General features: G+C 38.0%; 3 protein-coding genes across 6 annotated transcripts in view; all 3 read left to right on the forward strand.

Moving 5' to 3' along the window:
* Positions 1 to 5793, forward strand: part of LOC122084815 (ubiquitin carboxyl-terminal hydrolase 5) — a 30748-nt gene extending 24955 nt beyond the window's left edge. The window contains exon 14 of the transcript XR_006141979.1: positions 5617 to 5793. The gene's annotated coding sequence lies outside the window, so the exon portion shown is untranslated. The remainder of the gene's footprint in view (positions 1 to 5616) is intronic.
* LOC122084831 lies at positions 8 to 3258 on the forward strand. 4 transcript variants are annotated; one of them, XM_042653263.1, is made up of 5 exons: positions 8 to 570; positions 743 to 836; positions 1220 to 1333; positions 1445 to 1640; positions 2594 to 3258. In XM_042653263.1, the coding sequence occupies exons 2-5, from the start codon at positions 777 to 779 to the stop codon at positions 3007 to 3009; spliced, it is 786 nt and encodes a 261-aa protein (XP_042509197.1). In that variant the 5' UTR covers positions 8 to 570; positions 743 to 776; the 3' UTR covers positions 3010 to 3258. The 4 variants fall into 4 exon arrangements, with proteins under 4 accessions (XP_042509197.1, XP_042509209.1, XP_042509191.1 ...); XM_042653275.1 differs by having other exon boundaries at positions 1244 to 1333; XM_042653257.1 differs by having other exon boundaries at positions 8 to 836.
* A 1722-nt stretch (positions 5794 to 7515) lies between the features above and the next one.
* LOC122084861 lies at positions 7516 to 14572 on the forward strand. Its single transcript, XM_042653286.1, has 9 exons — positions 7516 to 7586; positions 8108 to 8259; positions 8389 to 8501; positions 9642 to 9720; positions 10810 to 10838; positions 12059 to 12152; positions 12536 to 12649; positions 12761 to 12956; positions 13908 to 14572. Exons 2-9 carry the CDS (start codon positions 8116 to 8118, stop codon positions 14321 to 14323), a joined length of 1185 nt encoding a protein of 394 aa, XP_042509220.1. The 5' UTR covers positions 7516 to 7586; positions 8108 to 8115; the 3' UTR covers positions 14324 to 14572.
* Positions 14573 to 15068: the final 496 nt, after the last annotated feature.

Here is a 15068-nt window from a genome sequence, read left to right on the forward strand (position 1 = left end):
TTTAAGCTTCTAACTGCTACTTGTAGGTCTGTAAATATACTTGAAATTCAAAATACTCAACTTGTTTGGTCACTAATCACATTTGAGATTAAAATTGTTAGTTTTCAGAGTATCCAATTCTGAAATGGTTTTGAAATTGAAACACCATTTCTAGTTAAGTCACTTTTGATGGGACCATGGGCTGTCATATTCTTCTGATAAGCCCGCTACAGCATTTAATTGTACTTGAAAAACTTGGTTGGTTTATCGGTGAACTGGATAAATTTAGAGTGACCATGGGTTCCATTTCAATCATCTCATATGTAGCATGTTATGATAAAATGAATAACCTGCTATGAACTAATTATTAATTTAAAATAATATTTTTTGCTGCATATAGCTTTGAATAGAGGGTTGTGGCAGGACAGGATATATGCATACTGGATCCTAAATGTTGCAATAAGGTTGCTCCATTGCGACCTAGTGGCTGCGGGTTTGAGTCCGGAAACAGCCTCTCCGCAATCGAGGGTTAAGGCTGCGTATATTATGACCCTCCCCAGACCCTGCAGTGGCAGGAGCCTCGTGCACTGGGTATGCTCTTCTTTATCCAAATTAATTGCAATAAGGTTTAACAGAGTTGAATTGTATGTATATCTATAGAATGTTTTTATTCATACCATACCATATTAGTGGGTACTATTTGGGAATTATTTTGTGAAAATGTATCATAAGTGAAGAAAAGTTATTCTTAACTGTTCCACAGAGAAATATCTGCTTTGCTTGCTAGATCATTTTTCATGGGTTTTTCTCTCACAATTTTGGCTTTGCTTGCACGCCTCAGAGTTTTGGCTCAGCAAGTAAGTTCCTTGCTTTTCGATGTTAGTTTCTAAACTGTTCTTTTCAAAGCAGTTCAAGGGCCCCTGTTCCCCTTTTTTCTTTCTTGGTACTCTAGTGTTGGTTATTGATCTGTTGACATAATTGAATGATTCTTCATAAATTTTGAAAGAGGCCCAAATCTATGGGATCTGTCTGGTGGCATTGAACCTCAACAATAAAGATATTTAAACCTAACTCAGAAATATAAAGGAAGAGGCTCGGATTACATGTGGTTCACCTAATGAACAGACTTGTTGATACGTTGGAGTTCTTGGAGCTTTCCACAGAAGACCTGAGCAGCCTCTAATTGTTTTATTCTTTTCGTCATGACATTCCCCCATTCATTTTTTATGACTTACTCCAGGATTTTCGTGCCACTCTTCAACAGATGTTACTTGATGTTGTCTCAGTGTTCAACTTGGTCTCATCGGTGGCCCAGAAGAAACGCTCTGTAAAACTCATTCAAGAAGGACTTGAGGTCTGTTTGTGCTATCATATGCCCAGCGATATATCCTGATTTGAACTGTTTGCTTTCCCTGTTTGCTCTTTAATTTATGGCAGGTATTTATGTTTGTTTCAACTGGTGCAGGTTTTCAGGGAATACTATCCTTCAAATGATGAAATAGTCACCTTGGAGTGCATTTGGAAGATAGATAAATTTGTATTAGTTGAGAGAACCAACAAAAGTGATTTCAAGAACCACGATGGGAATCTTGAACCAGACAGAGATATTTCTTTGGGTCCATCAATGATAAAATATCAAAGCATTGAAGCTTGGCTTGGAGGTGAGAATTTCCATGTTTCGGTTCAGGTTTAATTCACTGTAAGAATAGGTAGGATCTGTGCTATCAAATTGGAGTAAAGTAGGAAATCAAGTATGTAGAAAATCAAGGTCATCATAATTAACCACCCTGTCTCCGTGTTTTGAAGTGTTAGATAAAAAGAAAATGGACCAAAGTCTGTAAGAGTAGTATAAATGTCAGATGGTAAGGATCATCTGATCAGGTTGGTTTTCAGCCAAGAGATCTGCTAGGAGTGGCTCAGCTCAGCAGTTTGATTGTCATTATTCTTCTCATGGCATGTGTATGGTGGAGAACCCCTGTAAATATTAATCCAGTAGAAATCCCTGATTCCCGTTGTTTTCCATATCTTTCCTGGCCCTCCTTTCGCCTTGGATTTTTTTTTTTTTGGGGGTGGTGTGGGGGTGGGGGAGGGGTGCATACATTATTGGATCCTACTATTACAGCCGCCACGGAGGGCACCAATATCAGAGAGAGGAGATGGAAGGGAGGAAGGGGGAGGAGAAGGCAGCTGCTAGTCCAGTTGATTGGTACCTTACAGGGAACAGTGAAAGGGCATCTTCAGGATTAAATTTTAATATTTTCATTGTAGTGGTTATTCAACAATGCGAAGATCTCATCAAACAATGACAAAAGCATTTCATTGACCATCTCAGATAGGGTGGCTGCAGTTAGCAGAGTTGGTTAGTTCCCCTGCAGGTGCTTGTAGGGGATGGTGGAAGGACAGGAGAATCAAACTTTTGGTCTCTTTGAACCTCAGCAATCTATAGGTGTTCCAACCAACTGTGCTAGCAGCTGCACCTTATCTCAGATGGTTAATGTAATGTTTTCTTGTCATTGTTTGATGAGATCTTGGCATTATTGAATAACCATTATAATAATAATTAAAATAAGAATTGTGAAGCAAGTGTTACTACTAACTTCTATTCAATGTCCAGAAGATGAAGTTTGCGACAAAGACAAAGGTCATACTTCTGAAGAACTGGATCCCACTGATGCTGGACCACATAAAACTGATGCATCACCTGATCCCAATTTTAACAGCCAGATGCAAGTTGAAGATTTTGGGAAGGAGGGTGTTCATTTGGCAAACCCGGAATCGCCTAATAAAAATTTTGATTTGAATGGCGCCATAGTTGCAAGTACAAGCCAAAAGCCAGAACCAATATCTCCAGAACTTCAATCTGGATCAAGCTTGAAGGTGGCATTTGTATCGGTAAGAAAATCAGCACCACCACCAATTAATGAAGTGGGGATTGTGGAGCCAACAACAAATGTTCAGCTCCCAGCTGATGACAATGAAGATCCACTTTTCAGTCTACTTGGTGCGAAGGTGAAGGATAGTCTTTTCTGAACGATTTGTTTGGTTCAGTAACACAACTCAACAGGCTGACTGTATTAATGCCAGCGTGGGAGTATAGTGGTGCATTGGTTGTTAAACAAGGATTGCACTTGGCAAAGCGTTTTCAGTTTTTGCCTGGGCTGCGGTCTTTACAGTGCTAGAAATTTAGAACAGTAGGAGAAGTTTGTAACTGATTAATTTTCAATTCTTTTTTATACAATTCATGAAATTAGATATTTGAAAAGGTTATTTTTATTGATATATTTCTGATCCAAATGTGACATTTCTCATCTGTAAGGCTGGAGATCAATGTGGGATATCTCTGAATGTGCATATCTGGATTGCTTCTCTCAACCCCACCCCACTTTTCTCTATGCATCTGAAAGATTATATATATAAGAAAGAGGAACAGTGGGGATAAGTGGGGATAAGACTTGTTACTTCTACTGCTGCGTTTAGTAGTCATTCAAAAAAAGAAAAAACGTTTCTGGTATTTTTTTCGTTTTTCGGGAATAAGAAAACGGAATCTTCTTTTGGTGTTCAAAGTTCGTTTTTTTGTTTTTTTTTTTTTTTGAACAAACGGGATAAAAAAGAAAAGGAAAACCGAGAAACCTTAAAATATGGTTAAACATTTGAGAAATCGGTAAAAAAAGGTCTCCAATAAACCTTCTCAAAAATCAAAATCTTCTCTATTTCCTTGAAACTCTAAAGAACTGGATAGGTAAAGAATCCTCGAAGATCTCTCTCATCCCTGTCTCGATGAAATCAGATTAAAAAGCTCCCAAGAAAAAATTCTGTTTAATTTCCTTTTTCTTTCATTCTTGTCTCAATAAAGTCATTTTAAAGCTAAAAAAAAAAAATTTAATACAAAAACAAAAATTTCTAATTTTGACACGAAACTGGTAAATTAGAAAAGAAGGCTTGGGAGTTTGGTATATGGAGAATTAGAAAATCAATGGAAGAGAGGTTCATACTTGTTGATTAGCACCTAGATTTCCATTGCTATACCAGACATTGCTTGGGGAAATCGGCATCGCTTCTAAAACAGAACGGAATAATGATGACAGGTGCCGATGATATGAGCAATGGAGTGAGGTGCTTACCATGGCTTGGGTTGTTGATCATTCAGAAACAGTAACAAAGAACTACAGGTCTCTTTCTAAGGTAAAGAGACCTCCATTTCAGTAGAAGATGCAGGGAGAACACCAGTATCCTGTAAGCTACTCATTATGTATCTAAGGAATGGGGTCCCTGTTCGTCCTCCTTTGGGTAAAGGGCTCAGTTACTGAAGGAAGAGGGCAAAAGCAACTTCACTTTGTAGAAATGCAACCCTAAAAACACAATGTAAAAAGGTAATAGAAAAAACAAGAATAAGCAATGCATGTAAGTTTATGAAGTTTGATAAGATTGTCTACGTCTTCGGTGAAATGAGATTCTGCTTTACTATTAATGGAGAATAGGATTATAGCGTTCATCCTCAAACCTCTCAGAATTACTTACAGAGAAAATTACTCTCATGAAAAATCTTTATACTGTGAAGTACAAAATTACTCTCAAATAAAAAATTTCAGCAATTCCTCCATACCCTATTATGAAGGGCACTGCCCCACCCCCCACTATGACTCACTTATCGATGAATGGAATCGCCATTCTATCTATCAATGTGTGCACTAATACTCCTTGGGTTAAAGTGCTACTTTAATCCAACCAAATACAAGTCATTGTAGATTGTACAAACACATGGTAATAGCTAATAGCCAGTAATAGGTGTTACCCTATAGACGGCAAAGATAAACTGAGAGGTGACACACAGTGAGGAATACGAACTCTACGAAACAACCCACTCAGTTAATCAAGCTTCCACGTTTCTCCGTTTCTGGCGTTAGGTTTCTAGCTCTGGACTTCGCCATTTCAGGTAACCATTTCCATCTCTCTCTCAGTCGCGGAGTTTCATGGGGTGGATTGGGAAACTGCTGCAGCTTCAAATTCTTCATGCTCTATTGCTCTGCTTGAGAATGAATCAAACATCAGATAGAAAGGAACGTTCTGTGGAACTTTGAATTAGCTAATCAAATTGCCATTTCTTTTCTTTCTGATTTTGGAAATTTCGGAAATGAAACCTCTTAATCTTTAATTCTGACTTGCAGCCATCCCACACGACTTTCTTCTTCAAAGCTTCACTAATTGTACCGGGTCTGGGCTCTAGCAAACCCAGTTGAATTAGCTGTTTCAGATGTTGGAATTGGAGTAAAATGATTAGAATTCTGGATTTTTAGTCTCAAACAGAGCACAAAAAGACCTCAAGAGATAGAAGCTGCCCTCTATTATCGGCTTAGGTTTGTTATCTCTAGTTCAAATCTGTGTAAATCTGTGTTGAGGGAAAATTGCCAGATTTCTGGGATTGAGTATTCGTATTCGTATTCAACAGAATGACGGAGGTAGGTTTCATCTTTCCGTTGCAGAGTTGCATTGCAGGATCAGAGCTTTTCTAGAAGCTTCCGGAAGGCCCCATGCTAATCCAATCATCCCCACTTCTCCTCCAAACTTCTCCTCCCCCTCTCCCTAGGTACGACCTCCATGCCTGTTCTTGGGTTCTTCTNAAAAAAAAAAAAAAAAAAGGTTTTTTTTTTGTAAGAATCCAGAAGTGTCATAATTTATAAAGGAGAGGTTAATTTTGGGTTCCAAGAAGATGATGGAATCTAGATTGTGGCTCATCTGTTTTTTAGTGGTTGGCTATGTAGTTTTGCTTTCTTTTCTTTGTTTCAATGAGAAGAGGAAATTTATTGACATAATTAATTTTGAGTTTATTACATGGAGGAACCTAACACAGACTTGGCGTATGAAAGTCTTATTGCCACAACTTGCAATTGAATTGAGGCTCCCAGTAGATGGACCATTGGACCTTGAGATGGGATCTTTTTAAAGAAAAAAAGGCATTCCCCCCCCTTCCCCCTTCCCCCTTTCTCCCCTCCCCTCCCCTCCCCTCCCCTCCCCTTTGTTTTGTAGAGAGGCTGTTTTCAATTCAGACCTGCAACCATTAGGTTGTAATGACACAGCATTACCATTGTGCCGAGGTTTACCCTGTAGAAAAAAAAAAAAAAAGCACTAGACCTTGCATCATCTACCCTATAGAAAGAAAAAAAAAACACTGCATCCGAGGGGTCAATGATTAATATTGATATTATGCTGGTATTAGACATGGTCGATACCAATACCTAAAACCATAAAACCAGGGGCAGAGGGGAATGGGATATGAGTAGTGAGTTGTGACTTGCGAAGTGGGAGTTTCCTGTTTTCCACTATTTATTTTTACTTTATTCACAAAAAATCTAATGGTGGCCAAATCATTATCAAAATACCTTAAATCTGTAGCCAGCGGAATGCCCATCTCTCTTCGTCTATCCCAACGGTCAGTGGATTTTCCCCATTTATTTTCTTTTGATCTTTTGATCTGATATTCTAGTTTGATCTCTATGCGGGTTTTGGGTTTTGGGTTTGAGTTTTGTTAAAATTGAGGCGTTCTGAGCTGGTAAAGTGGGAAGAGGTGGCCTCCTGAATAGTGGAGTTATTGAATGACTGCGAGTGAGAGTATGATGCCTCTTATGCACTTCTCGAGCTGTAGGCTCAATGACTACCACCAACATTCCTTCCTGTTCAAATATGATGATTGTTCTACTTTTCTCCACAGGCTTTCAGCAAACCTTTCCTCCCGCATATGTTTTTCATGCACAATAATAGGTCTATATGTGAGCTACATTGCCTACACTGTGGTTCACCACAGGGATGCCTATATGTCCATACCTAAAAATTAATTGGACAAGCTTGTATAGGACGCCACGGACCACATGGGTAACCATTAATTGGACAAGCTTGTGGTTCTTGCCAAGAAAAAGGTCTTTTGGTAGAGCATTAGAGTATATCATTTTCTTCCATCATATTTTGAAATATAATATCTACTCTTGAACTTGAGACCTCTTAGTAAGGATGGGATTTTTCTACACCACAACCGCCCAGCTGTTGTTTTCTTGTTCCATTTTAAGTTTTTAATTAAGAGAGGTTTGGAACAAATCCTTGGCTATGAGTGCTATGGACATGTCCGGGTAAACATTAAAATGAACAGGACCATAACAACAGCTAGTTTCAATGGCTCCCAGAAGGAAATCATCGAAATCTATAAATCTTTGGTCACGGAGGGCCAATAACATGGAAATGTTAAGGCCTTCACGGTGGAGGGGTTTGATGGCCACTTGAATAAGGCCAATATAGACATAATTAAAATTGTTTTTGAGATGGTCTTGTAAAGACCTGGAATAAAAAAAGGTAATTTCTTGTGTTTCATTTATAAAATTAATGGTTTATTCAACAGTTTTAATGGTCTCAAAATATGTTCTAGCTCAGGGACTCTAGAGACCGGAGCAACATCAGAGAAAAGGTATACAGGGGTATATGTGTAAATCTAGTGGTGGCCAAGTCTAATTATTAAAATACCCTTACCAAAAATCCATAGTCCTTCTCGCTTCCCTTTTCGTACCTCCCAAGTTCTAATGCAGCAACCCTTCACTGTCTCACTGGTTTCATCTCCGTCGCAGGTGAATCGAATCCGGCAACCCTACAGTCTCAGTCGACTCCTCTCTACCAAGTACTTTTTCATCCTTCATTATCTCTCTCTCTCTCTCTCTCTCTCTATCTATGTGTTGTATTATGCTCTTATATTATTATTTTCTGTTCTATGCTGCTTGAAGCACTTTATGGTGAGTCAGGGTTTCGAGATTTTTCTCATCTGAGAAGAAACCTATCCTTAATTAGGTATTAAATTGAAATACATATTTGAAATGTGTTGGGGGTTGATAAATCTTTTCATGCCGCCATACTTGTTGCAAATTGGAAAGTTTTGTTTCTTTTCTTAACAGATAAAATTCTAAGAAAAGATAAATTTCTGAATTTAATGAAGCAACACAACTGGGTTGTGAATGTCACTGAGTGAAATAAAAGGTAAGGTAGAGAGAGAGAGTATTGACCAATGATGGTGATGATAATGGGAGGAGGCTTTATATACATAGAATGAGAAATGTGTCACATATAATTTTATTCATGTTGTTTACTTATGTAGGTTATCACATGGGCCAAGATGATGCAAATCTTGAGGAGAGATTGAAATCTTTCCTTGTTCAACTCCAAACAGAGTCAGGTATCCTCGAACGACTCATCTACAAGGGCAAGAATCAGCACCGACGATGCCTATATTTCCAGTATCTTTTGAAGGTTTGTTACTTTTGTTTTTACCTTGCTTGCTAACCTCTCTCTCTCTCTCTTTTTTTTTTGGGGGGGGGGGGTGGGGTGTGGGTGGTTTCTGGTATGTCTAATTTTTTTGTCTTTTTTTTTTGGGGTTAGGTCAGGAGGGATATAAGACTTTTGCAATCAACTCATTTGGGGGATATTTTGAAACACCTCTTTCAACTTATCAATGGAAATAAACCTTCACAAGCCGTGCATCTCCTAGAAAGGTAAAATTTTCTTCTATTTTTCTTTTCCACATCAGAGTTGGTTCTGATGCTCTGAAGCTGACAGTTGAGATTTTATCTGTACCTTCTAATTTAATGGATATAGAGTACACAAATATTAGGAAGCCTCATGCACTGGGTACACCCTTTCTTTTAGAGCAAAAATCTCAGGAAGATTGGATTGAAATTTAGGAAAAGAAAATTGGGAATGTTTGAGATACTCATATCTTGGATAAAAGAACCACCAGGCTCAAATAAAATGGAACACAAAGCATTTTCATCTGAAATTTCTAAGGAAGAGTAATTGATTTGTGGCAATGTTGCAGCATGGACTTTTCCATTGAAGACGATTAACACCAAGTGTTTTCAATTACTTAATGGGTCCAAAGATTTATCATGAAGAGTACTTTGGTTAGAGGCCATGCTACAATGGCTTCTTCTGTAGATAACATGTTGCATTCTAAGTTTGTGCAGGTCTTGATGGGATTTTTTTTTCTGTTACATACTTGCATCAAACTTGATTGCCCAACAGCTACCACATAAATTGGCATCCGGTATGCATCCATAGTTACTCATTGTTGTACAGTAGTGTTTGGGGTAGCAAGCATATCATTGTTCTATTTTTGGAAGAACCATGTGAGACACAATTATTAAAAGGTATCTCATAACATCTTCAAGTTGACTTTAGGGTGCCTCTAAGTTGATCAGGTTGGACTAAGTTTTTTGGGTCTCTGGTGCAATTGTTCTTCTACCGAGAAACTGTGCATTCACTTGAAAGGGGAAGGGCTGTATACAAATGATTTGACCTTTGGAGACAGCTCTGGATGATTCTTTGAAATCATTCTTCAGGGAAGTGCCTTTATCAATCAGAAAAGGAAAGGACCTTCTTCCACCCCTCCCCTCCCCTCCCCTCCCCTCCCCTCCCCCCTCTTCTTTATAGTATGATATTATGCTGAGGTGAGTTTGCGTGTTGTATTGATGTTCTTGGGCTTTAGACATGGACACATCTCAGGTTTCTGCGCCAAAATGCTCTTACATGCTCTTACATGCTCTTTCATATAATTATTTTATGTAGATGTGTTGTATGTTCTTCATATCACTTTAAAGAAGTCATTAACATTATTTTTCTTGGGTTTTTGGTAGTTTAAAGAGAAGAAAAGTTGACAAAGGAAAGCCCAATTTTCTAGAGAGACTATTGGGAGTTGCGCGTTTGTTATCAGAGGTGCTTCCTTGTTCTTCTTCTGAATTTAATGAAGTGAACCTGAAGCTTAATGCACAGTTCATGTAGATTTTTTTTTGGTCAGATTTTCACTTTTTCTTTCCTGATGACCTTTATTGATCTATTTTATAACCAAAGAGGACACAAAATCACCCCAGAAATTTGCTGATATGTATTTCTCTTCCATTATGATTCAATATCTGTTTCCTAAGACTAAACTGTGACCATAATCAATCATCCCTTTGGTGAATAAAAAACGAGAGCTGCTCTTTAACCATTGATAAAATCATAATTCATAGGTCCACATTACCTACATTTTGAAACTTTCCTTTGTACAATTGTAAATAATCAGGGAAAATAAAATTTTCATGAAGCCATTAAGTATAGGGTGATGTATCTTTTACTTGCTTTAAACTCTCTTTTCTTCATGTCCACAAAGATGTGGCAATTAGAAAAAATGTCCGGAGATGTATCTTTGGTTTACTGTTTGTGGTGGATTTTTTTTGGATAGTTTCGGTTCAGCATGAAAATTTTACCAAATATTTTATGTTTTCTCTTGATCAGACCAACATGTCAGATTGAAATTCTTTTTCAGGATTAGATGAGTTTTCAGTCATTTTCTCATTAGTTGGTTTGTATCTTGTACTATTTTTTTAGGCTTTACTTATTCAGTCCTTGCATTCTATTTGCCCATCCACAAAACACTGGGAAAATTTGATGTAGATTACACCCTGCTATGCCTCATGAAATAAGTCCAATTTCTTACATGGTATCTACATAAATTATTTTATTTCTCTCACGCTGAGGTGGAATAAAATGCATACAGCTGCCCCCAGTTTACAAATAACTGTAATGAGTAACAAACATGTCTTGCCCTGGTGTCATTAGCTGTGTAATAAATCCATGTATATACCAAATGACAAGATTGTGAAATGATCCATGATGCAGGCAGGAGTTTTGTGCTGTGCATTTGCCTGTTCTCTGATTTTTTTTTTTTTTTTTGGTGTGTGTGGGGTAGGGGGGTGGGTGGATAATAGTTTCTGGGTATCCCATACTACATGTTTACTTTAACATTAGTTCTCTCTTTTGCAGATGGTTGAGCCCATGGTGAAAGCTGCTATGTATCCTACTATCCTTTTAAGTAGATGTTTGTGTACATCACCTGTCTTGGTAGCTTCGTGTTTATTGACTTTAGCTGATGTTGGAAGGCCAAAAGTTGGGCCACAGCTTGACTGATCTGACTTGAGCTTGTTCTTGAAATGATTTAAAATAGATTTGTCTGTTACTATTTATTCTAAAATTCAGTAATTTTGTTGCTTTTGACCACTTCGGCTCTCTCCTCTTCCTGGGCCGAGGACCTCCTCAATGGGTTCTAAGAAAGTGGGCTTTTGATGTTTCTTCACTCTTCCTCCAACTGGGCTTTTTTTTTCCTCCGAACGTCCTCTTTTTATTTATTCTTTTACAGGTGTTTAAACATTAAACATTATTTGCTTCTGGACTAGCCTTTCTTTGCCTCTTCTTTTTATCTGTTTAAATTGTCAGGGTTATTTTTTTCTACTCATCTAATGAACTTCGTTTGTCCTCAGAATGTTTTTCAAGTTTAAGCTTCTAACTGCTACTTGTAGGTCTGTAAATATACTTGAAATTCAAAATACTCAACTTGTTTGGTCACTAATCACATTTGAGATTAAAATTGTTAGTTTTCAGAGTATCCAATTCTGAAATGGTTTTGAAATTGAAACACCATTTCTAGTTAAGTCACTTTTGATGGGACCATGGGCTGTCATATTCTTCTGATAAGCCCGCTACAGCATTTAATTGTACTTGAAAAACTTGGTTGGTTTATCGGTGAACTGGATAAATTTAGAGTGACCATGGGTTCCATTTCAATCATCTCATATGTAGCATGTTATGATAAAATGAATAACCTGCTATGAACTAATTATTAATTTAAAATAATATTTTTTGCTGCATATAGCTTTGAATAGAGGGTTGTGGCAGGACAGGATATATGCATACTGGATCCTAAATGTTGCAATAAGGTTGCTCCATTGCGACCTAGTGGCTGCGGGTTTGAGTCCGGAAACAGCCTCTCTGCAATCGAGGGTTAAGGCTGCGTATATTATGACCCTCCCCAGACCCTGCAGTGGCAGGAGCCTCGTGCACTGGGTATGCTCTTCTTTATCCAAATTAATTGCAATAAGGTTTAACAGAGTTGAATTGTATGTATATCTATAGAATGATTTTATTCATACCATACCATATTAGTGGGTACTATTTGGGAATTATTTTGTGAAAATGTATCATAAGTGAAGAAAAGTTATTCTCAACTGTTCCACAGAGAAATATCTGCTTTGCTTGCTAGATCATTTTTCATGGGTTTTTCTCTCACAATTTTGGCTTTGCTTGCACGCCTCAGAGTTTTGGCTCAGCAAGTAAGTTCCTTGCTTTTCGATGTTAGTTTCTAAACTGTTCTTTTCAAAGCAGGTCAAGGGCCCCTGTTCCCCTTTTTTCTTTCTTGGTACTCTAGTGTTGGTTATTGATCTGTTGACATAATTGAATGATTCTTCATAAATTTTGAAAGAGGCCCAAATCTATGGGATCTGTCTGGTGGCATTGAACCTCAACAATAAAGATATTTAAACCTAACTCAGAAATATAAAGGAAGAGGCTCGGATTACATGTGGTTCACCTAATGAACAGACTTGTTGATACGTTGGAGTTCTTGGAGCTTTCCACAGAAGACCTGAGCAGCCTCTAATTGTTTTTTTTTTTTCGTCATGACATTCCCCCATTCATTTTTTATGACTTACTCCAGGATTTTCGTGCCACTCTTCAACAGATGTTACTTGATGTTGTCTCAGTGTTCAACTTGGTCTCATCGGTGGCCCAGAAGAAACGCTCTGTAAAACTCATTCAAGAAGGACTTGAGGTCTGTTTGTGCTATCATATGCCCAGCGATATATCCTGATTTGAACTGTTTGCTTTCCCTGTTTGCTCTTTAATTTATGGCAGGTATTTATGTTTGTTTCAACTGGTGCAGGTTTTCAGGGAATACTATCCTTCAAATGATGAAATAGTCACCTTGGAGTGCATTTGGAAGACAGATAAATTTGTATTAGTTGAGAGAACCAACAAAAGTGATTTCAAGAACCACGATGGGAATCTTGAACCAGACAGAGATATTTCTTTGGGTCCATCAATGATAAAATATCAAAGCATTGAAGCTTGGCTTGGAGGTGAGAATTTCCATGTTTTGGTTCAGGTTTAATTCACTGTAAGAATAGGTAGGATCTGTGCTATCAAATTGGAGTAAAGTAGGAAATCAAGTATGTAGAAAATCAAGGTCATCATAATTAACCACCCTGTCTCCGTGTTTTGAAGTGTTAGATAAAAAGAAAATGGACCAAAGTCTGTAAGAGTAGTATATATGTCAGATGGTAAGGATCATCTGATCAGGTTGGTTTTCAGCCAAGAGATCTGCTAGGAGTGGCTCAGCTCACCAGTTTGATTGTCATTATTCTTCTCATGGCATGTGTATGGTGGAGAACCCCTGTAAATATTAATCCAGTAGAAATCCCTGATTCCCGTTGTTTTCCATATCTTTCCTGGCCCTCCTTTCGCCTTGGATTTTTTTTTTTTTGGGGGTGGTGTGGGTGGGGGAGGGGTGCATACATTATTGGATCCTACTATTACAGCCGCCACGGAGGGCACCAATATCAGAGAGAGGAGATGGAAGGGAGGAAGGGGGAGGAGAAGGCAGCTGCTAGTCCAGTTGATTGGTACCTTACAGGGAACAGTGAAAGGGCATCTTCAGGATTAAATTTTAATATTTTCATTGTAGTGGTTATTCAACAATGCGAAGATCTCATCAAACAATGACAAAAGCATTTCATTGACCATCTCAGATAGGGTGGCTGCAGTTAGCAGAGTTGGTTAGTTCCCCTGCAGGTGCTTGTAGGGGATGGTGGAAGGACAGGAGAATCAAACTTTTGGTCTCTTTGAACCTCAGCAATCTATAGGTGTTCCAACCAACTGTGCTAGCAGCTGCACCTTATCTCAGATGGTTAATGTAATGTTTTCTTGTCATTGTTTGATGAGATCTTGGCATTATTGAATAACCATTATAATAATAATTAAAATAAGAATTGTGAAGCAAGTGTTACTACTAACTTCTATTCAATGTCCAGAAGATGAAGTTTGCGACAAAGACAAAGGTCATACTTCTGAAGAACTGGATCCCACTGATGCTGGACCACATAAAACTGATGCATCACCTGATCCCAATTTTAACAGCCAGATGCAAGTTGAAGATTTTGGGAAGGAGGGTGTTCATTTGGCAAACCCGGAATCGCCTAATAAAAATTTTGATTTGAATGGCGCCATAGTTGCAAGTACAAGCCAAAAGCCAGAACCAATATCTCCAGAACTTCAATCTGGATCAAGCTTGAAGGTGGCATTTGTATCGGTAAGAAAATCAGCACCACCACCAATTAATGAAGTGGGGATTGTGGAGCCAACAACAAATGTTCAGCTCCCAGCTGATGACAATGAAGATCCACTTTTCAGTCTACTTGGTGCGAAGGTGAAGGATAGTCTTTTCTGAACGATTTGTTTGGTTCAGTAACACAACTCAACAGGCTGACTGTATTAATGCCAGCGTGGGAGTATAGTGGTGCATTGGTTGTTAAACAAGGATTGCACTTGGCAAAGCGTTTTCAGTTTTTGCCTGGGCTGCGGTCTTTACAGTGCTAGAAATTTAGAACAGTAGGAGAAGTTTGTAACTGATTAATTTTCAATTCTTTTTTATACAATTCATGAAATTAGATATTTGAAAAGGTTATTTTTATTGATATATTTCTGATCCAAATGTGACATTTCTCATCTGTAAGGCTGGAGATCAATGTGGGATATCTCTGAATGTGCATATCTGGATTGCTTCTCTCAACCCCACCCCACTTTTCTCTATGCATCTGAAAGATTATATATATAAGAAAGAGGAACAGTGGGGATAAGTGGGGATAAGACTTGTTACTTCTACTGCTGCGTTTAGTAGTCATTCAAAAAAAGAAAAAACGTTTCTGGTATTTTTTTCGTTTTTCGGGAATAAGAAAACGGAATCTTCTTTTGGTGTTCAAAGTTCGTTTTTTTGTTTTTTTTTTTTTTTTGAACAAACGGGATAAAAAAGAAAAGGAAAACCGAGAAACCTTAAAATATGGTTAAACATTTGAGAAATCGGTAAAAAAAGGTCTCCAATAAACCTTCTCAAAAATCAAAATCTTCTCTATTTCCTTGAAACTCTAAAGAACTGGATAGGTAAAGAATCCTCGAAGATCTCTCTCATCCCTGTC

Source organism: Macadamia integrifolia, chromosome 1 (genome assembly GCF_013358625.1).
Source record: "Macadamia integrifolia cultivar HAES 741 chromosome 1, SCU_Mint_v3, whole genome shotgun sequence".
NCBI lineage: Eukaryota > Viridiplantae > Streptophyta > Magnoliopsida > Proteales > Proteaceae > Macadamia > Macadamia integrifolia.